The sequence below is a fragment of the Aotus nancymaae genome, unplaced genomic scaffold, assembly GCF_030222135.1.
Source record: "Aotus nancymaae isolate 86718 unplaced genomic scaffold, 86718_ANA_hifiasm-v0.15.2.pri h1tg000003l, whole genome shotgun sequence".
NCBI lineage: Eukaryota > Metazoa > Chordata > Mammalia > Primates > Aotidae > Aotus > Aotus nancymaae.
Window position 1 is genome coordinate 34847474 of NW_026988414.1, and position 25503 is coordinate 34872976.

At 51.8% G+C, this 25503-nt stretch overlaps 1 protein-coding gene and 1 long non-coding RNA gene across 5 annotated transcripts in view; one reads left to right on the top strand and one right to left on the bottom strand.

Moving 5' to 3' along the window:
- SHB (SH2 domain containing adaptor protein B) overlaps positions 1–10061 on the top strand; it is a 139340-nt gene extending 129279 nt beyond the window's left edge. The window contains exon 6 of the mRNA XM_012463408.3: positions 9151–10061. Coding sequence (XP_012318831.2) covers positions 9151–9334 — 184 coding nt within the window. The 3' untranslated portion in view covers positions 9335–10061. The remainder of the gene's footprint in view (positions 1–9150) is intronic.
- LOC135276261 (uncharacterized) lies at positions 1524–25497 on the bottom strand. 4 transcript variants are annotated; one of them, XR_010343833.1, is made up of 7 exons: positions 25393–25497; positions 20046–20139; positions 19171–19379; positions 7203–7522; positions 6959–7041; positions 5457–5563; positions 1524–2847 (listed from the first exon to the last, which is right to left on the bottom strand). It is a non-coding gene; the product is annotated as an uncharacterized LOC135276261 (long non-coding RNA). The 4 variants fall into 4 exon arrangements; XR_010343832.1 differs by having other exon boundaries at positions 1524–4368; XR_010343834.1 differs by lacking the exons at positions 1524–2847; positions 5457–5563; positions 6959–7041; positions 7203–7522 and adding an exon at positions 9862–15656.
- Between the last annotated feature and the right edge of the window lie 6 nt (positions 25498–25503).

The following is a 25503-nucleotide window of genomic DNA, read 5'->3' on the forward strand; positions in this document are numbered from 1 at the left end:
AGCAGTGAAAGCTCTACTTCCCAGATGAGTGACCTGAGCTCAGACCTGGCATAGCTCAGGGCAGGGACTCAGACACAGGTGTGGGTGGCCCTGAGCCTGGGTTGAGTCCACCACCATCCTCAAGCACTCCAAGGCTCGCCCCTCCAGCCCTGCCTGGGTCGACCCCAGGGTGCCGGGGCCCCTTGGCCTATAAAAGCCATTGTGCGCTCTAAGTCCTCCCCTGCCTTCCCCCAAGGCTGCCTTGGCCCAGCCTCTGTGTGGTCCCTGCTCTGAAGCCCCCTCAGATGCAGTGCATCTCTCCGCATGTGCTGCTTAGGTGGGACTAGGGGGTCCTATCCTTGGAAACAGCCTGGAGCCCTCTGGAACCAAGCCATTTGGCAGATTTCGCTCTTTGTCTTAAACCCTTTCATAAGGGGCCAGATGAGCTAAGATTCGTCAAATGTTCACACTTCATGTGGAGGTTCTCATCTGCCCCTCACCACAGCTGCAGGGGTGGACTCTGGCTATTCCCATGTCGTGGATGAAGAATTCAGGGCACTGGCGTCTAGTGAGTCGTGTGGCTTTAGTTAGCGTAGGCACTGTTGAAAGCTGGGCTACATTATTCTTTGTGGTGGGGGCTGTCCTGTGCATTGTAGGATATTTAGCAGCATCCCTGGCCGCCTCTTACAAGATGCTAGTAGCACCTATGTGTCAAGACATTGCTGAATATTCCCCAGGGAAGAGGGAGTGTGAAATTGCCCCAGGTCAGAGTCACTGCTTTGAGAAGCATGTGGGCTGGGACAGCCTTTTCCTCAGTAGAAAGAGATTACCCTTGGCCTGGATTCTGTGGTGACACAGGCATACGAAGCCTGCTTTTGTCATTTTGCTGTCCGAAAGCCCAGGATCCATTGTGCCCAGCGTACCCACCTGTTTCCCTCCATGAGGGGACTCACTCTGCCCTGCTGTGTTGTTCCTCCTGCTGGGGTGCCCCCACCCACCCTGCCATGTCCCTCACTGGCGGCAGAGAACTCAGCACTGAAGGGACCCCCTCCAGCTTTTCCGGAGGGAGACGCTAAGGCCCAGGGAGAGGGGACTTGCCCAGCCAATGATATCAGTGGGATCAGAGTTTGAACTTCCTCCCCTTGGGGGGTGCCCAGGGCTGAAGAGTGGGGAAAAAAATTTCCAGCACACATAGGCCTTCATGTTCCTAGAAAAGTCCTCAATTGGAGGTAAAAAAGAAAATAGCCCTAGGCCCTGTTTCCCCTTCATGAAGCTTTGGCAGCACTTCACCATCCCCCTCCGCTTCTACCTCCACTCTCCTCGCGTTTCCATGTGCACTTGGCTGAGAGCTGGTGGGAACCCTGACAGGGGACTGCAAAAGGCATCCAGCAGGATCCCCCGCCCAAGTGTCGTTGCCTTCCCACTTACACACCTCCGGTAATGGGAGGCTCACTCCCCTCAGCTGTGAGCCCTCATCGTTTAAAAACCTCTTGTCTGACAACGTGTTGATTTTCTCCTGAGAAAACTGCCCAAAATGGGTTCATTTTGACATACCTACTACTTTGTGTGCTGAAACGAGCCTTATGCCTCTACATGTTCGCCAGGAGAGGCATCTGCCAGCTCTCCTGCCTAGAGATGGCTTTTTGTCATGATTTACTGAAGGCCTTCACCCTGGGCCGCCAACTTAGAGCTTGAGAAATGTCCAGGCGTCTCGGGAAGGCTAATCGCTGCTGATGCATTTATTGAAAGTCTAATTATTTGGTTGTAAATCACATCATTTCGCTCAGCAGCATTTACATCTAGACATTTGTTCACAATAACTTAGCGTGTGTGTCTTTGGCTTGTCACTGTGAAGGCTGCTTTGGAAGCTGTGGGCGGGATGCAGGTGTTGGCCCCATGGCCTCCCGAGCTCCTTTATCCCAGCTCCCTTGACTCGTAGAACATCTCAGCTAGAAGGAGCTTCCGTGCCCCCTGCCCCACGCCTCACACAGTGGCAGAACCTGGTCACACAATGAAATGCACTGACGTCCTGGTCCCCTGGCTCGGGAAGCCTTGATAGCCTTGCACTGTGACTAGCCAAGTTGCTTCTCCCTCAGTCCCTTGACCTTCTCATCTGTGGAGTGGGTATCTTGCATATAATGCCAGCCCTCCCAGCTTCCTTGGGAAGCCACAGGTTAGTCCAGTCATGGACCAAGGGAGCATTTAAGGTCTTCTCAGCCATGCCCGAGTCAGGCCAGGCCCTGTGTGAGTGCGATCTGCCTGGGCTCTGGGTGAGTAATTGGACCTCAGAGGTGGACTGTTGAAATATTTGCTGGCGGAAGCCACATTTCTCGCAGCATTGGGGTGTCTGTGAGGAGGTAGCCCAGGTCCATGCAGCAATCCATGCATTTGGGATTGCTTTCTGCTAAGATAGCAGAGCCCTCTCTTTACTGAATGCTATACTGAAACAGTGGCCTAATTACCTCTTCAGAAGGGCCCCAGATCTCCACCCCCTCTTTGTGTACCACACATTGAAGGAAAATGGGGTGGAGTGTCTGCCTGGCAGGCTGGCACCGACTCCAGCTCTGTGAAGATTCAGTGGACTTGCATTCAGCCTCACTGCTTACTTGGGTGACTGCATAGTCCCAGGCCAGCCACTTGAGCCCTCTAACTCTGTTTCCCCACCTGTAATCTGGAGGCCTATCTCTTGGTGTTTCTCTGAGGATGTACGTAGAGCTCTTGGCAGTAAAGCCACAGTCAGTAAGATGGGTAATGCTGTGCTTCTCGAATCTTCTGGCACTAGTGTTGCTGGAGTGGCTGCATCTTGCTCGCAGGTATGAGGAGGAGAGTTTCTCTGGAGGCATAGACCTAGCAAAATGGCCCACTTCCCTGGAAGTCAAAGAGATGGCGGGAGGAGAGCAGAAGTTGTGAGTCATAAAGGCACTGCTTTCAAGAGGCAGCATTGCCATCCTCCGGGTAGGATTCTGGCAGAAACTACCCATTTTACAGGCTTGTAAGTGGCAACGGAGGTAGCTTGCCGCAGTCACCCTCCAGACTGGCTCTCTCACCCACATCACAGCAGGTCAGCGTTAGAGCTGGGCCTGACTCCCTTTGGTTCAGCACAAGCTTCTGTGTTTGCCTCCACCCTGTTGGAAGCAAGTACATGTCTGTGGGGGTACAAGGGCCTTCCCCCATGACAAGCACAGAGGCGGTGCTCCCAGGGCTCAGAGTGTGAGCACTCGCTGCCCTGCTCACCAAGGCCAGGGCACCTGTGACACCTCCTTCCCCTGAGAATTATCTGACAACCGATGGTTGAGCTCACTTTAAATGCACAAGCTCATTCTGTCTCCTTCCACCAACCTGGCCCAGAAATCTTTGCACGATGTAAGATTTAAATGTTTAAAATGGCCCAACAGCATTGTGCCACCTTCTTTGGGAAAATAAAGTCATAAGAAACAGTGGGGAGAAAAATACCAAAATAAAATGGCCCAACAAGAGGAAGAGACACAGCCACTTAGAGCTGGAGTAGGGAAGGCCAGGGCCAGTGCTCACTTTACCCCTTCAGAGGACCATGATTTTGCAAGGGAACTTATCTCACATTCATGTTTTATTTAGGCCTGGGCAGAGATAACTGGGCAGCTTAGAAGCCTCAGAAATAAGTCCTTTTCAAGTCCTAAGGGAAGAGGGATCTAACCCATTCTTCCCTGTGGCCTCCCATGGGGAGACTTTCTGATTTGAAAAGCATGTGCCTGTGTGCTGACCTTGCAGGAATGACCCTCTGGAAGCTCACCTGTCCTTCCCACTCTGCCAGTCCTCGCTGGCTCATCCTGGGACCTGTGCTGGCCAGAAAAAGCATCCACTGTGTCCAGCCTCAGAGTAGGAAGCTTCTCCCTTTGCTGGGCCACAATCGGGTATAAGGTCAGCCAGCCCCCAGCCTGGGGAGCTTATGGTCTGAAGGGGAGGACACATGGGGCCTCATTGCCCCAGCTCTGGGTAGACTCAGATGGACGGATGGACGGACAGAAGGACAGATGAACAGATGGAATGGATTGGATGGATGACGGGCTGAGTGCCCAACTGTGTGTCAGGCATGTGTGTGTGCCCAGAGGCCAGAGCAGGCTAAGGCTCAGCCTGCTGGGAAACATCACAATGGACAGACAGGATTCTCAACCTCTGGTTCTCACTGAGCTTCAGGGAAGACAGATTTTGGGGCAGAAAGAACCCAAAGGCCCACCTGCACACCTGGATCCATCTTGTCGGGTAGCTGAGCAGAGAAAGAGGAGGCAGTGGTGGGAAGTTCAGGGCTCTGAATGCCAGGTTTTGGAGTTCAGCAAACATAGGTTCAAATCCTAGCCCTACCATCTTGCATGAAACAAGGCACAGAAGCTTCCTGAGCCTCAGTTTCTCCATCTGTAAACAGTGATCAGTATAACAACTTAGCACCATTGCTCTGCAGTTTAAATGAGATAATATGCAGCAACAGCTCAGCTCAGAGCCCAGTGCCAGTAGGGGCTCTTGAAGTACTGGATGTCATTACATCTCTAGTGGTCATGAGGAGTCTTAGACGGTTTAGAGCTGAGGGCCAATGTTCTGGGAACATCTGGGTCAGGACAGCAGCTCCCCATGCACCTTTCAGGCTAAGGTAAACCAGAAATCCCCTCTGTGTCTGGAGTCCTATAACTGGGTCCCACACGTTAGTCCCAAAGGGCAATTTCCTTCCTTCTCCCACATAAATATTATATGCAAGTATTTTTAAGTCATTTCATCATGAAAAGAAGCGATTTAACATAACTATTACCCAGGATTCTTCATGAAATATGCATCAAGCAATTAGGTCTAAAAGCGAGAGGTGAGGCCTCGCACCCTGCTCAGCGGCCGGCAGCTGCGGGCTGAGTAATGTTTTATTAAAGCCCGTGATTGCGCTGCGAGGTGGGGCCTGTTATTAGCCCTCCACGCCTGGCACGTTTGATAATCCTGATGATGAGGAGGTGCTTTTTGTGATGATAATGAGCGATCTGAACGCCTGTGACAGCTCCAGCACCCTGGCCTCTGCCAGCCTTACAAGACTCATTAGATAGGTCACCGCCAGAGACACCTCTCATTGTTACTTTGCCCTTGCCAAGATGTCCTATCAAAGGAGACGGGGCTGACACAGGAGCTTGGCAGGCGCAGCAGCCTGTTGAAGCTCCCCAGGGGCAAAGCCTTCCCTGAACGATGATGGTGCAGATGATGGTGCCGAGGTGCCGAAGCCCATGCTGCCTTGAAAAGAGTGGGAGGAGGTGTGGCCCAGAGCCCAGCTCAACTGGCTGAGGATGCAGGGCCTGGGCTCTGGGCTCACCTGCAGCCTGCCTTGCTGCGTTCCTTGGGCCAGGGTAGTGTACTCTGGCCTCAGTTTCCTCTACAGTACCCCAGGGGAGTGAGAGGTGACACCCAGGCTGCCTGCAGCTCGGAATACATTCTGTCCAGAGCAGCCATGCATTCCTGGGCTTACTCCTTACCTGATGAACCCCTCTGTTCTCCACAGAAAATTTCATGCTTCCTTTGCTCATGCCGGCGTCTCCTTTTGTGTGAAGGTGGGAATCATTGAAGCCACTCCTGGCAGCTGCTTTTAAATTTTCAACTGTTAGGTGGCATCTCCCTCATGGGGACCTTAACTAATCAGAATGTATTGTCACAACACATCGCCTGGCTGCGTGTGGACAAGGCATCACCTGACCCTTGCACTGGTTGAGGATTGGCAGATAGTCTTGGGACCTCGGACCCCTGGGAGGGGGGTCACCACCTTGCCTCCCAGGCTGGGGGCTCCACCAATCAGAACATACCATTCCCAATCCTCAGCACGGCCCCTTATGTGGGTGCCACATATTGTCTTTTACTCCCAGCCCCTCTACTGTCTCTGACCTGCCTCAGCCCTGCACCATGGATGCTGTGGAGGCAGATCAGCATGGAGGGGATGTTTGCTCAGGGTCTGATGCCTCTCACCCACCCCCCTGCCTGGCTTCACATGGAGCACTGAGGGTTTCATGAGGCCCTCTCTTGAGTCTGGGGAGTGCTGAGGTCAGGAGCACTGACTCTGGCATCTGCTGCTGCTGCTGATCACTGTGACCTTGGCTAGTTACCTCCCCTGTCTGCACCAAAGTGCTTAAGGACATAGAGTCTGGCCTACAGGGAGGATTGTCCCTGAAGGCAATCCTGGCTAAGGCCCCAGTGAAAGCAGGACTGGAGGTGAGGGCAGCTGTGAAGGGAAGGTGTGAGGCTGCCTGCAGACTGCTTCCTGCAGGAAGCCCTCAGGGGCTAGGCAGCAAATTATGTTTACACATGTGGAATTCAGGACCTAGGCCTGAAACCACCCTCCAGGGCCATCTAGTCAGCTTCCCTGTGGATGCATCGGGAAGAGGGACAGAGCCCAGCAAGGCACAGGACAGCCTGAGGGCCAGGGAACCATGGGTGTGGCGCTTGAGCCTGGGAGGGTCAGCATGTGAGAGCACCTTTCTCCCTCTGCCTGAGAATGGTCAGGCCACAGCCTGGGGGTTCATGGAGCCCAAGTGCTGGTCCCAGCTCTGCCTTAGTCTCTGAGCTTCATGACCAGCCTGCCCCATCGGCACAGCCTGGCTCAGGGTGGTAAACTCGTGGGTGCTTACACAGGCAAGATAGGAGTGTGTTGGAGGGATAAACAGCAGGCTCAGACAGACAGGAGGGACTTCCAGCAGACGTCTAGACTCTTAGGCTGGCAGCTGCCCCACCTTGTTATCTGTCGGCAGCCAAGGTGCAGAGGACAGTGCATGGCTTTTAATACTTGGTGGCCATTCTAAGCCCCTGGCCTGGAAACAGAAGAACTTAGCTTCTGCTTCAGGCTTGGTCAGAGCCATTGCCGCCATCACTGCCCACCTCCCTTGCCAGATGCTTTAGAACAAATCCGTGTGAAATGTCACCTTCACCCATGTGAGTTACTCTCCTAACCTTGAAAATGAAAGTGGCTCACTCCCCTGCAGCTTCATACCTGCACACAGGCGGACTCGGTTCCCACCAGCGGCTGTGATCCTCTGCCTGACACCTCCTCCACTCTGTCCCCCAGGCATAGATCTGTGAGAATCACAAAGCCTGATGGTCCGGTACCCCAAAAACATAACACCACTCCACACATGTACACAGAGGGGAACGATGTGCCCAGGGTCACACCTCCACCCCGCTGGGTGTCCCTGGCACCTGCAGCCCCTCCTTACCACCCCTGCTCTCTTGCTCACCCACACCCCTTCTCCAGACAGAGCTGGGCATGTGGCTCTGAGATCTCAGCCTTTTAACTCTTCTCCTGTTTTCTCAGCCACATGGTTTCAGTGTGTTACTTAAGCAGTCACAGCTCTTTCCCAGCTGGCACAGATCTGCGGTGTCTTTAGGGTGGCGGGTAGGTGAGTCTTCACTGGAATGGAGTTTTACATTCTTCGTGTAATGCATGCACCGTTTCCTTTCTGCAGCCTAAGCAAGTGCGCCGCCTGCTTCTCAGATGTGTCTCAGCAATTCTCCGATGAAATGACCCTTCACTGAGGAGCAGAACTTGCCACAGGCTCTGTAATTAGAACATTGCCAGCCTTAAAAAATCTTGATTTAAATTTCAATTCTTTACAGGAATTATTCTCTCTTGAAATGTAATTGCTCTCCCAACGATTTTCTTTAAGTTGAGGATGACATCTCTAAATACATTATTATGAGCAGATATATTGCTTAGTGCTCGCACTTCATTAAGCATTTGTTCTGCCCATTTGAAAATGGTCCTGGAGCCCAAATTAAGGTGTTAATAGAGCAGGCAGTCATAAGCTTGGGAAGCCCAGTCCTGACTGGAAGAGATGTGTTCAAGCTCTGCAGAGCCCCTGTGGAGGCTACAGCGTGAGGGGTGGAGCTAGAGCCGAAAGGCTGCAAACCTTCATGGCCACTTAGAGCTGAGTTCAGGGAGTCTCTTGGAGGCCGTGGAGATGGGGGCAGGAGATTTGTCAGAAGCTTCAGCTTTCTAGTGAAGGGACAGACACCTGATAAAGTGGACTATGCTTTGGAAAATCTAAAGCATCCACAGGCGTGGTGGCAGAATCACAGTAGAATCATAAAAGGCCAGGCATGGAGCCGAGTGGGCAGGCAGAGGGCAGCCTGGACAGAGCCAGGCTGGTGGAGGGGTGAGGGATCCAGTGTGGCTGCATCCCCACAAAGAGTGGGAGAGGTCTGCCTGGGCCAGGCAAATGCTGGCAGGAGGACCGTGGCCTTGGCTCTCCATGAGCTGATGCAGGCAAGCTTCAGGGGCTGTGGGCACACAGGCTCTGCTCTGATCTCTGAGGAACCCACCCACTGCTTTTCCTTGCGCAGACTTCATGTGGCTCCTCCCAGGCAGGTCTGAAGCCAGCACGGTGGACACAGACTGGGCCCTGCTCTGTGGCAAGCTCAGAGGAGCTGGGATGGTGGCTAAGTACCTACCGTTTAGGAAGGCATGTGTGTCTTCAGTGCCATAGATGAAGAAAGGAGCTCTGCCTGTGGGAGCCTGGAAGACCACCCAGCAGGGGCAACACAGGCTGGACCTTGGGGGAAGCAGGGTTTATGGAGAAGGGGAAGATGCAGAGGGCAGGTAGTGCAGACTTTCTGCCCATATTCCATTGGCTATGCCAGTTACATGACTAACTGCCTGCAAGGGGGAGGCTGGGAAATGTAGTCCCTGGCTGAGTGGCCCCTTCCCAGTGACACTTTCCTACTACTGAAAGGAAGGCCAGATCACCTGCCATCCCTGCCACAGAGTTTCCTCCTCTGGAAACTGGGGGTGATGACCCCTGCCCTGCCCACTTGTCATAGCATTGGGGACGTGAACACTTTGCACCTGTCAGGCAAGGCTTAAACAGGGATCTGCACTGGTAATAGAAAGAGGGACCAAATTTTGTTTTGTTTTTCTGAAGAAGCCCCCGGAAGCACTCAGTGTTGGAATGCTGTCCTGTAGCAGTGGCGGCTGCTGCTGGTTCTGGGTCAGATGCCAGAATTGGAGGTGCGTTTGGGTGCAGCTGCATTTCATCTGGTCCTGGGCCTCGGTCCTGGCTTGGAGAGGTGCGGCTCGCAGCCACTTCCTGGCTGGGATCCCTTCTGTCCCAGACATCTGAGGAGTCCCTTGGCCTCAGCCTGAGTGTCAGAGTACTAGTTCTGCTAACCTCTGTGTTTTGTTCACAGGAGCAACCAGGGTTTTATGCACATGAAACTGGCCAAAACCAAAGAGAAATACATTCTGGGTCAGAACAGCCCTCCATTCGACAGTGTCCCGGAAGTCATCCACTACTACACCACCAGAAAGCTGCCCATCAAAGGGGCCGAGCACTTGTCCCTCCTCTACCCCGTGGCTGTGAGGACCCTGTGAATGAACCAGACCTGCCCTGCTCTGTGACAGAGCCTGAGACTTGGAGGCACCCAAGGGCCCCCCACCAACCAGCCCGGCAACTGTTGCTGGCTGTGTCGTTTGTGTTGTGTGTATGGTACTAGCACACCACTGCATGTCTCTAGAATGCTGTTGCCACTTACGGGGGCTGGAGAAGACCTGGATAAAGACAGGGGTAGCCAACACACCACCCCAGCCCCCACCCCCACCCCCTCCTTGAGTTTCTGTGAATTAAAATATTTGCAAATCCAAAGAGATGCCTTCCAGGATGAACAAAGGCAGAGCAGCTCCGAGGGGCGGGGTAGGGCGGGGTGGGAACTCCCTGGCTGATATCTCTTTGTTCTCCAGCTGTCTCGAATTCACACCTGTGTATGGGGCAAAGTTTTCCCACAGGGCCTCCCCCTTTCCTCCCGCACTGGTGCTGGGAGCCCCAGAGCCCCAAATAAGAGCCCCACTGATGCTGGGAGCTTTCAGAGCCCTGGAGGCCCCAGGGTTCCTGCCCCCGCTGGGGTGTGTGTGTGTGTGTGTGTGTGTGAATGTGTGTGAGTACAGATGTGAGGAGGTGATCACACACAGATGGGTAAGCCCGCTGATCTACTTGTAGTCACTCAGTGTAATCATTAGGCGATCTTCAAGGAATCATTGTGCAGTCAAAAAGAGGATTCAATTATTTATGAATAGGGTGTGTAAATAAAATAGTCATTTAATATATAGTCTTATCCTTGTTTTATATACTGCAGAGGTCTCTGAGGTGCAGTGCTTGTCTGCTGGTTTCACTCCCAGAGCAGGGTGTGTCTCCTCTGGGCTTGCTGCTGTGGCGGGCTCCAGGGAGAGGAGGGAGGCCGAGGCCTCAGCTCCAGCCCTCAGTGCTCTGGCAACTGGGCTGAGGCAGTCGGTAGCACTCTGGGTGTCAACCCAGAGCTCAGAGTTCAGGCTCCAGCAGCGGTCACAGTCAGAGCCTCAGCCTGCAACAACTGGGCTTTCCCTCCTGCAGTAGGACATTGGTGTTGACACCCCCACCGCCCAGGGCACAGTACCCAGCTGACTACAAAGGGCTGTCTCCTCACTATCTGTAAGCATCAACTGGGAGGTATTTAATGTGTAGGGAAAGGGAGACAGAGAGGAAATGTGATTTGCCAAGGCCACACAGCTCACTAGCAGCAGAGTGGCACCGAAGCTAGTGCTCTTTAGTTGGCTCTGCATGGCCTTGCCCTCACCCTGCCATGGAGGAGGCAGAATCCTGACCTCCCAGGGACATGGAGTCCTCGGTGGTCCACACTGCTTCCACACATGAGCACATGTATGCGTGCACGTGTGCGCGCGCACACACACACACACACACACGACCTCTCTCTTGCTTGCCACTGTCCTGGACAGCAGCAGGGATTCCTCCCACACAGGCTGGGTAGCCCCAATTAGGCTATGAGTTTCTCAGCTCTCCTGCTTTTCCCACCCACCCAGCAGCATGAAGGTGTGGCCGCCCTCTCCTCAATGAGATACAAGGGTTCCAGAGCCTTCGCCAGGCCCCAGCAGGTCTGAATGAACTGGAGGTTCCATGACTGTCATCCATGGCGCACCTGGGCAGAGCACAATGGGCCAAGTTTGAACGTCATCAGCAGGTTCAGACAGCACTGCTGCATATGTCTTTAGAGACTGGAGGTGGTTCAGCTCACTGTTCAGATGCAGAGACAGAAGCCCAGAGAAGGAGGACTCGCCAAGGCCACATGTGAGCTGGGACAGAGCCCTGCCCCTTTAGGTGGCTACACAGACTTCAGCGGTTTGTCCAAAGCCTTGCCCTCAGCAACCCCTCGTCGGTGACCAGTCTGCCTGTTGGGTTGACCTCCTGGGCCTTGTCAGTCAGTCCACGTGGCCCAGCCCTCATGAAGCCCACGATGGCTGTGGCCGGCGTCTAGATTCTAACGAAGCCAATCCTTTATTTGCCTGTTTGGCATTTCCTAAAACATTCCTCAATGACGGAGGAAGGCAGGGATGCCCTGGAAGGATTCATGCTTTCCTTTGGCAGGGGGAGGTAGCAGGTAAATAACAAGATGAGTGAGGAGTTGGCACTTGTCCAGAGAGAGGAGCCTGGATCCCAAGGCTTATCCTCAGGGGAGGCCCATGAGAAGCTGAGGAAGTCGGGGGTGGAGGGGACAACCCTCCGGTGACCCTCCGGTGCAGGGGGGAGGGTGAGACCTCACATTGGCAAGTTCAGGTCTGGCCATTTCCTGAGGCCGCTGGGTGGAGCTGTACCTCACGGCCCTCCTCTGTAGACAGTCTCCCCGGGCAGAATGCTCCTCAGGAAAGGCTCTGGGTGGGTCTCAGTGGAAGCTGGCAGCTGTGCCCTCTGGCCCTGACTTGACCTCTTAGGGTATTCCTGGGACTCTCTCTCTGTCCCCGGCCTTCATCTTCCTGAAGTTTCCCTGGGAAGCCCCTCCGGACCAGTTCAGGGACAGAGGCCGGCAGAGGAGCCAGCTTACAGGAAGGGAGCTACTGAAAAGAATTTTTTGCCCTTAATTTTATGAACCTCTCCCTCTTCTTCCTCTAATTGTGACCGTTTCCTCTGTCAGCCTGTATTCATGTTTTCTTGGACATCTAACAATTGAAACAGCTTTTCCCTTTCAGAAACACTCGCATTCAGGTTACTGGCATTGGTTTGGTTTTTGTTTTGGGTTTTTTTTTTCATCTGCTGCCAATTAGTGGGGGAAAAAATTGGGCTGGATTTCTTTGAGAGAAAAGAAAAGCCCCTGCCACACAACAGTGCGCCCTCGGCACTTGCCTGAGAACCTCCAGCTCGAGCGGCTGTTTCTTTCTTTCTCTCCCTTCTTTGCTGGCTTTATTATTGACCATAATGCCCTGGCCACTTGAGTAGCTCTGTCCTTGAGCACCGAGGAGTCAAGGGCCCTTCTGGCAGCCCCCCAAACAGGATGGCCCCCATAGAAAGAAAGGAGGCTTTGTTGGGGAAGAGGGCCCAACTGCCTGCCAGTCCCGTCCTGAAGTGAGAAGAACGGCCCAGGCTGACACTGTCCTGGAGAGAGGCTCCTGGTGCAGCCTTTGCGGGAAAGGGGAGCGACGGCTCACAGCCTTCAGGAGGGCAGGCCCTGCCCTCTTGGGGTGGCTGCAGGCTGGGGCCCCTCTGTGGCCTGAGTGTGAGCTGGAGGGAAACCCGAAGCAGCTTCCCACAAGGCGTCTGGTCCACAGGGTGGAGCCCGAAGGCTCACTCTGCCACATTCCTAGAACCAGCGGCCCCCTTAGTAAGATTCTGAACACGAAGTTCCAGTAGCTCCCTAGACTCGCTCTCAGAAGTGGTGATGTCACGGACCAAGGGCCTGGCAAGGACTGACAGCCAGGGTCACCATTTGCTCTTGCAGCCCTAGGGACAACACATGTAGAAACCCTGCCAGGAGGGCAGGCTGGCATTTGGCATTGGCCCACAGATACCATGAAGGGTCCTGGCTGAATCAGGCAGCTGTCCAGCCAATTGCCATGCCTGTCCCTTCACCCTTCCAGAATTGGTGACCAGTGAAGACCACATCCGGCAAGCCATCCAGATGGACTGCAGGGCCCACAGTCTTAGATGTGGGCGCATGTCCTAGAACCCCACAGGGACCTATTCACAGGCGCCCTCAGGACACAGGTGGCCCTCCACCGTTCTGCCTCCCTCCTTGGGCCTCTTCGTATCCCACTGGGAGCCTCGAACCAGCCACCTAACATTCCAATTCTATGTGACACACTGTGTAATAATGAATATTTAATGAGAAGCTCTTAATATACTACAAGTGTCTCATTTACCTTTTGGTTTTGTTTTGTTTTTGTTTTTGTTTTTTTGGAGACAGGATCTTGCTCTGTTACCGAGGCTGGGGTGCAGTGGCATGATCTCCACTCACTGCAACTTCTGCCTCCCAGGCTGCGGTGATCCTCTCACCTCAGCCTCCCATGTAGCCGAGACTACAGGCATGCACCACCATGCCCAGCTAATTTTTTTTTAATTTATTTTATTTTATTTTATTTTAAGATGGAGTCTCACTCTGTTGCCCAGGCTGGAGTGCAGTGGTACAATATCACCTCACTGCAACCTCTGCCTCCCAGGTTTAAGCAATTCTCCTGCCCCAGCCTCCTGAGTAGCTGGGACTACTGGCATGCGCCACCATGCCCAGCTAATTTTTGTATTTTTAGTAGAGACGGGGTTTCACCATGTTGACCAGGATGGTCTCAATCTCTTGACCACGTGATCCGCCCACCTCAGCCTCTCAAAGTGCTGGGATTACAGGTGTGAGCCACAGAGTCTGGCCTAATTTTTCTATCTTTAGTAGAGATGGGGTTTTGCCATGTTTGCCAAGCTGGTCTCAAACTCCTGGGCTCAAGGGATCCTCCCATCTTGGCCTCCCCAAATGCTGGGATTATAGGCAGGAGTCACCATGCCCAGCCACACTAGTGTCTTGTTTAAATGCGCCTTGAGCATGCATATTTTAGGTTTTGTTTGTTTAATGCAGCCATGTGCCCCAGGATTCTAGCTGAACTGTCTTTGGCCTGCAAAAGCTGAGCTCTTGCCATCAGCTTCCAAAGGTGGATTGTTACAGAAAAAAAGCAACCTTTTTGCTTCCTAATTATGAAGAAGAGAGAGGCCTAATGAGCTCAATGGAAATAAATGAATTTGTTTAGCAGACATTTGAGTGCCTACTGGCCCTCAGGTCTGGTGGATACAGAGGTGAATGGGACTCAGCCCCTGCCCTCATAAAGTTTCCAGTGGGTAAAAACAGTCCAAGGAGCTGTGGGATCCCAGATGAGAGGGAATTGAATCTGCTTGCAGCAGTCATGGAAAGTTGGGCCTTGGGATATGAGTAGGGGTTCAGCAGGGAGTCTGGTGGGGTGGATGGTCTGTGCAGAGGTAACAGGTGGTAGATTCATCAGGGCGAGTCCATCAGAGCCTGGTGTGGTGCAGCCTGCCTTGGTGGGAGGTGGCCAGACTCCTGGGATTCCAGGGACCTCATCCCGCAGAGGCAAAAGAACAGGGCAGGGCGGGGAGAGAGTGTTCATCTCGTCATGCCTGAAGTAACTATTGGTCTCCCCAAAGATGGGAAGCTTCTGGCCTCCTGTTTCCTAGGGGAGCTGAATCCTTAAGGTGCCAAGGACATGAGTCTTGGCACGAAATCTGCCATTGTTTGCCACCATCACCATGATGTAATCATGATGACAGCATTATGCAGCCCCAGGTCCACCTGGGAGTTCTGAGCCCAAGCCCCTCCTCACCTATACCCAAGGGGGCACAGCATTCCCCAGCGTGTTGGGGGCTGCTCTGGAGTGATTCCCCAACTGCCTCCTCCCTTGGAACTCACCTGCCACTCTCCTCCCTCCCTCCCTCCTCCTTTCCAGGAATTTGGCTGTCTGTCTTCCCTGCTGGCCCCCTTCCTCCCCGACTCCCCAGGACCCTGGGCTTTGGTTCACCTCTCCTTCCCCCGTCCCTCCATCCCAGTGTCCCAGAATCTACACCTCCGACTGCCAGGCTCCCTTACAACATTGACACCAACACCCCCGTGCCCCAACATACACACGTGCGTGCACGCACACACACACGCCTGGGGAACACCCGTGCTCGGGGAGGGCAAAGCCCTGGCTGTGGTCCTGGTGACAGAAAACATTCCTGAGCTTGGTCAGGATGGAGGAGCCACAGGCAATGCCAGTGCTCTGCCACCAGGAATTTCCTGAAGGTAAGGAGAAAAGGTCACCTCTACACTGTGTTATGCATGGTGGTGGTGGTGGTTGTGGGTATTTCTGTTTCAGTTCAATTTAACACATATTGAGCATGAAACAGACAGGACAAACTGGTGACTAGGAACAGGAGACTGAGCACAGTAAACTCCTTCCTTTGATCAGAGTCCACAGGAAGTGGTGGGCTGCCAGATGCTTTAGTCCTGCACAGAGACCCAGCAGGGTGGGCCAGAAACGGAGTCCCAGCCAGGGACAGAGGCATGCTTAAGGCCACACAGCAGGTCCCTCTCCACATGCCTTGAGAGTGACCAGGTCCAAGGGTCATCTTGGCCAGTGCAGCTCTGGGAAGACTAGGGTATGGCTGGGGGATTCTTCTCAGAGTCGATGACCCATTTTTTTCCTCACTGGCTCCCCACCTGATTGGGAGCATCCCAGGCCTGTAGTGACTGGTGTCATCTCTGGCTTGGGAGACAGTTTCCGAAGCCATGATCTGACCAGGGTGGTAGGAAGTCAACCAGTGTGGCTCTAGTGCCCTCGTGTGGTTTTCTTTAGTATTGAAGCCAGTCCCAGGGAGCAGGAATGCAGCCTCCAAGTCACCCTGTCAGTTACAGAAGGAGAAACTGAGATCTAGAGAAGGAAGAGGCAGGTGTGTAAACAGATAAATGGCAGGCAATGCAGAGTGATGGATGATGGGTGGGACAGCAGAAGTGGTATCTGAGCTGGACCTCACATGCAGGAAGTAGGGGCATTCTAGGCAGAGGCAACAACTTCAGCAAGAGCTGGGAGATTCCCTCTGAATCCTGATCCAGTGCTTTTCCCACTGCATTCTACTCTAAAACGCACCCATTCGTGCCCACTGGAAGGGAGGTCAGGCTGAATCAGAAGGGCTCAGTACAGAAAGATTTTATGCAATATTATTTCAAAGTTACTGACTTCCAATTATAAAATTAACATGTACTGTGGCCCAGTGCAGTGGCTCACACCTGTAATTCCAGCACTTTGGGAGGCCAAGACGAGCTTGAGATCAGAAATTCAAGACCAGCCTGGCCAATGTGGCAAAACCCCATCTCTACTAAAAATACAAAAATTAGCCGACCATGGTGGCAGGCACCTGTAATCCCAGCTACTAGGAGGCTGAAGCAGGAGAATCGCTTGACCCCAGGAGGTGGAGTTTGCAGTGAGCCATGATTATGCTACTGTACGCCAGCCTGGGCGACAGATCAAGACTCCATCTCGAAAAAAAAAAAAAAAGTTTGTACTTGTGGCTGGGCATGGTGGCCCACACCTATAATCCCAACTCTGGAAGGCTGAGGTGGGCAGATCACTTGAGGCTAGGAGTTTGAGACCAACCTGGCCAACATGGCGAAACCCCATCTCTACTAAAGATATAAAAATTAGCCAGGTGTGGTGACGGGCACCTGTAGTCTCTGCTACTTGGGAGGCTAAGGCAGGAGAATGACTTAAACCCGGGAGGCGGAAGTTGCAGTGAGCTGAGATTGGGCCACTGCACTCCATCCTGGGTGACAGCACGAGACTCCATCTCAGAAAAAAAAAAAATTGTATTTGTATTAGGGAAATTTGTATTTCAGGAAAATACAAAGAAGAAAATAAAAATTACCCTAAACTCAAACAACAGTATATTAACATTCTGAAGTATCTCCTCAGTCTTTTTCTCTATGCATATATATAATTTGTTTTAAGATGGAATCTCGCACTGTCACCCAGACTGGAGTGCAGTGATGTGATCTCAGCTCCCTGCAACCTCTGCCTCCCAGGTTCAAATGATTCTCCTGCCTCAGCCCCTGAGTAGCTGGGATTACAGGTGCCCACCACCACCACACCTGGCTGATTCTTTGTAATTTTAGTAGAGACAGGGTTTCACTATGTTGGCCAGGCTAGTCTCGAACACTTGACCTCGTGATCCACCCGCCTTGGCCTCCCAAAATGCTGGGATTACAGGCATAAGCCACTACGCCCGGCCCATATATAATTATTTCAAATAAAATTGGGCTCAAGCCATGTTTACATAGTTCTATAGTAACATAGTATCATGTTTAACATCTTCCGCTTAACATAGTATCATGTCCCTTTTCCTCTGTTATTAAATCTCCTACAATATGATCTTTTATAGCTGGAGTGCAATGGCGCGATCTCGGCTCACCGCAACCTCCGCCTCCTGGGTTCAGGCAATTCTCCTGCCTCAGCCTCCTGAGTAGCTGGGATTACAGGCACGCGCCACCATGCCCAGGTAATTTTTTGTATTTTTAGTAGAGACGGGGTTTCACCTTGTTGACCAGGATGGTCTCGATCTCTTGACCTCGTGATCCACCCACCTTGGCCTCCCAAAGTGCTGGGATTACAGGTGTGAGCCACCGCGCCCGGCCCAATATTTGCTATCTTAACTTATTCAAATTTTTGTATGACCAGCTCTGTGGGGAATTGTTCAGAAATCTTTATCCAGATTTCTGGCTTCTTGTAAAGAGAAATTCATAGATGGGGCATTATGAGGTCAAAGGCTAGGCACATCTTCAAGACTTCCTATCCTCCAGAGATGTATCAGTTCCTCTTCTGCTGCTATGTCTGGGAGTGCCTCCACAGATAAGCTGTCCTATTACCTTTAAAGACTTTTCACAGGCCGGGCGCAGTGGCTCACGCCTATAATCCCAGCACTTTGGGAGGCCGAGGTGGGTGGATCACAAGGTCAAGAGATCGAGACCATCCTGGTCAACATGGTGAAACCCCGTCTCTACTAAAAATACAAAAATTAGCTAGGCATGGTGGCGCATGCCTGTAGTCCCAGCTACTCGGGAGGCTAAGGCAGGAGAATTGCTTGAACCCAGGACGTGGCGGTTGCGGTGAGCTGAGATTGTGCCATTGCACTTCAGCCTGGGTAACAAAAGCGAAACTCCGTCTCAAAAAAAAAAACTTTTCACAACTTGGACTTTGCCTAAAACATGAGACATACTATAAGCAGTTTTTCTTCATCAGGGACAGCATGAATTCAGGCTACCCATGGGGTTGGACAGGAGACTGGCCTCTGCATGTAGGGTGAGCAGTTGTCCCTATAAGAGAAGCTTTCCAGGGTGCAGGACTCTGAGGGCTAACACTAGGATGGTCCCAGCAAGCCAGAACAGTTGGTCTGTTACCCTGGGGGCAAGCCCCTTAGCTCCCATTCAGTAGACCCTCCCTCTGCCCCTGTGAGAGAAAGAGCCAGGGTCAGGAGCTAGAGCTGGAGCTGGGGCTGGGAAACCCAGAGGAGTTCAGAAGAAGCCCTGCCCTTCTTGGGTCCAGGACACAGGTGAGCAGAGAAACAGCCATCGCCCAGTGGGTGGTAGGGGGGCACAGTCTAATTTCATCCCTTTCCAGCTGTGCGACCTGGGCAAGTTGCAAAGCTTCTGCTTCCTCTGCTGCAAAGTAACACAAAAGCAGCAGCCTCATGGGGTTACTGCAAAGGTTAGACGCAGTGTTGAATGACTGCCCTTAGCAGGGCTTAGTGTCATCAACCTTCAGAGGTCAGCTAGGATGAGAACAAGGTGTGATGGCAGAGGCCAGTAGAGCCACAGAATTTCAAAGGAAAGAGGGGCTAGGGTGCCAGAAAGGCTTCCTGTGGGAGGCAAGAAGTGGAGTCTATTTTACAAATAAAAAATGCTCCAGCCCCACTGGACATCTCCTGAAGTGAGGATTACAGCTCTTAAGCTCCTCTTCCTCTACAGCTGGAAGTCCCAGAACAGTGCTCACAGAGTTTTCTCCATCCTCTCTCTCAGCATCTTCTAACATCTCCTCTTTCTCTGTTATTTAAATTAATTCTAACACACTATAGTTATTATCTAAATAATAAGCATCTGTTGTGTTTACCATTTAAATAATTACATTTATTTATGTCAATATTAAACCTATTTCTTGTCTTTATTGTTTAAATGTTAAATCTGTGCAGCAGTTTTATTCTTTAAATATTAAACATGTATTGTGTTCGTTATCTGTTGTGTCTCCACCCACTAGAACATAACCAGAATGGAGACTCCACACAAGCAGGGATCTCAGACAGTTCCTGGCATACAGTAGGTGCTCAGTAAGTATTTGTTAGCTGAAGTAACAATGATAAAAGATCCTACCTGTGGTGGGCTTACTCTACGTGCACCTCACATTGTACATGCATTGGTCTCCCACAGTGAGAGCTGTGCTGTGCAGATGAGAAACTGAAGTTCAGGCCCGGTGTGGCAGCTCACGTCTGTAATCCAAGTACTTTGGGAGGCCAAGGAGGGAGTAGCACTTGAGTTCAGGAGTTCAAGACCAGCCTGGGCAACATGGCGAAAACCTGTCTCTACAAAAAAATACAAAAATTAGCCAGGTGTGATGGTGCATACCTGTAGTCCCGGCTGCTTGGGAGGCTGAAGTGGGAAGATCACTTGAGCCAGGAGGTGGAGACTGCAGTGAGCCAAGATCTCGCCACTGCACTTCAGCCTGGGCAACACAGTGAGGCCCTGTCTCAAAATAAACAAACAGGCTGGGCACGGTTGGCTCAAGTCTGTAATCCCAGCACTTTGAGAGGCCAAGGCAGGCAGATCACTTGAGGTCAGAAGTTTAAGACCAGCCTGGCCAATGTGGTGAAACCTTCTCTCTACTGAAAATACAAAAATTAGCCAGGCATGGTAGTGGATGCTTGTAATCCCAGCTACTTGAGAGGCTGAGGCAGGAGAATTGCTTGAACCCAGGAGATGGAGGTTGCAGTGAGCCAAGATTGCACCACTGCACTCCAGCCTGGGCAACTTAGTGAGACTCCATCTCAAAAAAGAAAAAGAAACTGAGGTTCAGAAAGGTGAAATGATGCCAGGAAACGTAAAAGTTGGATTTAGTGGTGGAAGCTAGAGAAAGGTCACAGCCCAGAGGAAAGTGGGATCTAGAGAGAAATTGCATGGTGCCGTCTACCCCAAGAACGAGAGAGAAGTGTGGCATTTTGAGTCCCTGAGCACCACTGCCCCCTCCATACCTGAAGGAGAATAAGCTTCCATCACATTGGATCCGCCATCATGGGGAACCTCCCTCAGGGTCTTGGAGAATGGTCACCAGGAAGAACCTTCATCCTGTAGATGGAAATATTGAGGCTGGTGAGGGGCTCTCCAGTGACATCACTAGGAAGTGGTGGATCTAGGATGCAAACCCAAGTATTCTGACCTTGCAGAATTGAGTTCAGTGTTTCCCAACTGGCCTGACCATAAGGTTTACACATGGTTCTTATAAAAATACAAATTCCTAGGACATCTGCTTGGTGATTTTTATTCAGGAGGTCTTGGGTGAGCCCTGGGAGCCTATATTTTTCACAAGTTCTCCAGGGGTGTCTTATGATGAGGGAGCTCAGGAGATACTCCCCTGGGGTCAAGGCCAGGCTGCCCACTGCCCTGCAGCTCACCATCCGCGTGGGCGTTTGAACAAGTGCCAGGTAAAAGGAAAGCATCAACTATCACACTGCACATCTGTGACTAGCCCCAGCCCCAAAACAACAGGAGTGGCAGAGTCGCAGCCTCATCTCTCACTAGGTACAGAACTCAGATCATGGGACTTCTCTGAGGTCACAAAGTATGTGAAAATCAGAGGAAGTGACATATCGTGTGGCTGCTTGGGAAACCCACAGAGTGTTGAGCAAATGCTTCTTGTTTCATTGACTTGGCCCTTGCTAGGTAAAAAATGTGCTTGCATTTCACAAGTATGTGTCACTCAGACAACAAGTAAGGTGTCCCTGATCTTACCCAGAGGTCAGCAACCTTTCTGAACTCTGGGAGTTGCCAGGCACATGAGGTTTGCCTATTGGTGTGCTGGGAGAAAAAGCCGGGGTATAGAAATTATGTTAGGGAGAAAGAACCACCCGGTGTCTCCCTTTGTGTGTGTGTGTGTGTGTGTGTGTGTGTGTGTGTTTTGAGACAGAGTCTCTGTTGCCCAGGCTGGAGAGCAATCTCCCGAGTAGCTGGGATTATAGGCATGTGCCACCACGCCCGGCTAATTTTCATATTTTTAGTAGAGACAGGGTTTCACCATGTTGGTCTTCGAACTCCTGACCTCAGGTGATCCACCCACCTCAGCCTCCCAAAGTAGCTTGGATTATAAGCATGAGCCACTGTGCCCAGCTGTCCTTTCTTATACACTTTTTTCCATCCCATGCTTTTTCTGGAACCCACCTTGTTTGAATCCTAGTTTTCCTTTACGGATCACCTTTTCCAAGTAGCCTTCCCTGATTACAGCTGGTACAACTTCCCTCTCCCATCAACACTCGTAGCACTTGGTATGTGCCGATCTCAACCAATGCTGATCATTTCTCCTTAGGACTGTTTCCCCTCCGGGCTGCAGGCTCATTCACTCACGCATTCCTGTGCCCCACAGGACCCTGTGTTTCAAACCACAGGTCACTATCACAGGTGGGGATGTCAATTTAAAGCTATTACTTCCCAAAATTGCCTGAGAGGAATCAGCTAGGGCTAGTGTTAAATATACACAGGCCAACTGGCCTCTCTCCTGGGAATTCGGATTTAGTCTGTCTTAGAACTGACGATATGTATATTGGGTTTTTTTTGAGATAGGGTCTAACTCTGTCTCCCAGGCTGGAGTGCAGTGGTATGATCACAGCTTACTGAAGCCTCAACCTCCCAGACTTAAGCAATCCTCCCACCTCAGCCTCCCAGGTAGCTGGGACTACAGTTGTGCACCACCATGCCTGGCTAATTATTTTATTTTTTAAAGATAGGGTCTCACTGTGTTGCCCAGGCTAGTCTCAAACTCAAACTTCTAGGACCTAGAATCTAAGTCAATGCTTTTCAATCTGTAATGTGAACATAGCACAGCTGGTGAACTTGTTAAATACCAATCCTGGTTTACTCCGGCTAGAAACCTTCATTTCTAACAAACTTCTGAGTGACTCAGTGCTGATGCCGTAAGTGTATGGCCCATAGGTAGTTTGGCCAAATTCAAGAGAGTCTTATCTTCAGGCACATTGGGGAAGCAAGAATTGAGTGCTGTTCTCAACCTCAGCACACCTGGGGAGCTTTTAAACTACACTAAGTTTCAGGTCCCACTGCAAACCAATTAAATCAGAACCTCTGGGGGGAGGGGAGCGTGGGAGTTGTTTTGTTGTGTTGTTTTCAAAGCTTCTCAGATGATTTTAATGTGAAACAGGGCTAAGAATCACTGATTCAGTGGGTCCCCACCAGCATTAAAATAAATGAATGGGTAAATGGAAGAGAACAAACAATCCCACGGGCTTGTGGGGTAAACCCTGGGTCTCCTTTATATGTGATAAATACAGATGCATGTGAGTTGCTGGATCAAAGCAGGTTTGGACATGAGTGAAGCAGAAAGGGAGAAGGTCCTGGGGTTCACAGAACAGCCATGGGGACAGACCGCAAGAACGGGGGGTGGGAGCCATGGAGGGTGGAGCTGACAGCACCAAGGGACTCTGCAGCAGGAGGTAGTGAGGTCAGATGGGGTAGCAGTGACCAGAAGCCTCTGAACTGAGCCATGAAAGAGGAACAGGACACTGTCATGAAGCAAGCAAGACCTTTTAGGCAGAGAGGACAAAACATACGCAAGCATAGGGGCGTGAAAAGAATGCACAAGTTCAGGGAAGGGAACGCCAAGTGGCTGGCTGGCCCTTTGCCATTTGGTACTGAGGGGTGTGAAGCGGAGTGGCAGAGATTGGCAATGATTGCGGGGGCCTGGGAAATGTGAGCTGAAGAGAAAGGAAGATCACTGACCCCTTGTTAGGGAATGACCTAAGGTGACCTTATCTGGGCAGAGCCACTCACAGTAGCTGAAACTCCACTGACAGTTTGCGTAAGGCTGTTTTCGTGCGCCTCAGAGCCCATGAAGTCTGAGGGCACCAGACAACTTTCTAGAAAGCATTTTTTGGTGGGAGGAGTGGAGGGTGATGAAGCAAAGATCCACCAGCAACATTCCTATGATCCTTTCCCCCAAGAACCCAGGTCCTTCCTTTCAACAGCTCTGCTCTCCACCTGCATTTTGTTTCGGCAAACATGTTCTAGGCAACCTTTGTGCCAAGCACTGAGTTGGAGAGCCAGGAGAAAGCCAGACAGCTCTGCCCTTGTGAGCTGGCAGTGGGAAAGATCACACCTTCATAAGTGACTACAACATAGAACAGGATGTCAGAAGCCGCCCCCCCCAGACTCTGTGTCATGGGAAGGCAGAGGCAAGAACAGTCAACCTTGCCTGAGATGATCAGGGAAGGCTTCTAGGAGGAAGAGGAGCCAAAAGGACCTTGAAGGGCTAACATATTTGGTGAAGAGCTTGTGTGTTACTGGTGAAAGGGGGAAACAGGTTTAAGGAACACAGAATTTGTAAAACACTGAGACTGCATGTGGCTAAAACATAGAAGATAGTTGGGGTTGAGGTGGACAGAGTGGCAAAAGGGCCAGGACAGGACAGCCCGTGCACCAAGTTAAGGAGTTTGGATTTACTGGAGGAAGCAAGAGGGAAGCATTGGAGATTTTTAAGCTGGGGGATGACATGATCACAGCTGGGTTAGAGGATATCTGACAGCTGACATAGTGGCTGGAGGTATGGAATGCAGGAATGAGTGGATGAGGACAGAAATGAAGGGCTAACTTTATGATGGATCCTGAATCCAAAAATAGAGGGTTTTCATCCCCAACATTCATATGCCCAAGAAGAGCCAATTAAGGGCCTGAGGATTTCTGACAAGGAACTGAGAGCTGGAGGAGCAGAGGCCGGCGCTGTGGCCTGCAGCATAAAAGCAGCAGACTGGCTCAGCTCCAGACCTGAGCGTTCCCGTTAACTTGGGATTTTCTGAGTCTGGTGTGCCCCAACTGTGTGTTTAATAATCTTTTCCTTCTTGTTCAGGTTTTACCGCAGGAGAATAACCTCTCCATTCTAATCTGAAATTAATTATTTATGAACATGCTGGATGCCTGCCTGGTTTATTTATTTTTTGAATAATACACTGAATAGGCATTCACACAAGACAAGGCAAACATAATTTCGAGGCAAAGGCCCTTTCCAACTGTTGCCTAATTAATTGTTCTAAGCCACTGTGTAGCCTTGTCCTTATCGTTCGGAGTCCAAAATCTACCCCTCGCATACTAATGAGATGGCAGGTGCCTGTGTCTGACAGTCAAGATTCGCACTATCCAGCTCCACCACCTGACCCTTACAGTCTTATCTTCTGTTACTATGACTTTCTCCACTGGGCCAAATTCCAGTCATCTACCCTCCAAGGCCCAGTTCAAACGTCTACTCTGTGAAGCCATCTCTGGTTCTCTCTCAAGGGGGAGATCCCCTCATGCTTCCGAATTTCCAGACTTTTGTTTTTGTATACTTCACCAGACGCTAAGCTCCCCAGGACCTGGCACGTAGTAGGTTCCTCAACGCAGCATTTGCTGGAATGCGGAACGTGGTCTCCAGCTTCCCGAGAGGCAGCTAAGCGCGGCAGCCAAAGCGGGGCTCGGCAAAGACCAGACCCGCCTTTGGAGTCAGAGTCTACGAAGTGCTCTCGAGGGAAGGGGACCCGCGGGGAACGTCGCCCACCCGGAGCTGATCCCCCCAAGAACGCTTCACTTGGGCGGGGTTACTGTTTGGGCTCGCCCAAAGCACAGGGCACACACTTCACAGGTCTACAAGCCTCCTGAAACGCCTCTGCCTCAGGCCGCCCTTTCTGTTCCCTTTAACGCCTCCCATCTGTTGTGCGCGTTCCAGTTTCCAACCCGGAGTCAGAACCATCATTTCCAAAGAGTCCTACAACAGCTCAGAGACGCATACAAGGCACGGGTTACTTTTCAGACGGGGCATTCACACAACACAAGGCAAACATAATTTTGAGGCAAAGGCCCTTTCCAACTGCAATTGGGGCTGAGGGTCCAGCGACTCGTCCAAGGTCACTTTCAAGAAGTATGAGGACTATGACTTTGACCCAAGCCTTCTAACTCCCCGTTACAGCTTCTCCCAAGACCCCCGCAGGTTGTCTGAGCTTCAAAGGAAAAAGTTTAAAAGTGATCCGTACGCACAAAGCGTTCTTCTGTGAACTGCGGCATGGGTCACTGATAAAAGATTGCTCTAAGGGTTTGAAGACACCCAACGATGCTCCACAGAGGGGCCAGGACGGCACTTCCGAGTTTTCTGCAAAGGCGCTCGTGCCCCGAAAACCGACAATGCCCCTAAACCCGCCAATACCCAGACGTCCCCTGCAGGCAGCGCGCTACAGAAAGCGTTGGCTGTTTCTGGCACGCTGAGGCCACCGTACGGCATCAAGAGTGAAGCAACCCCGCTAGCGGAGCCTCGCAGCCTGACAGGTGTAATGGGGTGGCCCTCTACCTTACCCGCCGCGGCGACTAGCGGCCCGGAGAAGTAGGCTGGCAACATCTGGCGGGCCGCGGGCCGAGGGAGAGGTGGCGGGGCAGTGTCTCCCTCACGTGATCCGAACGGCGCCG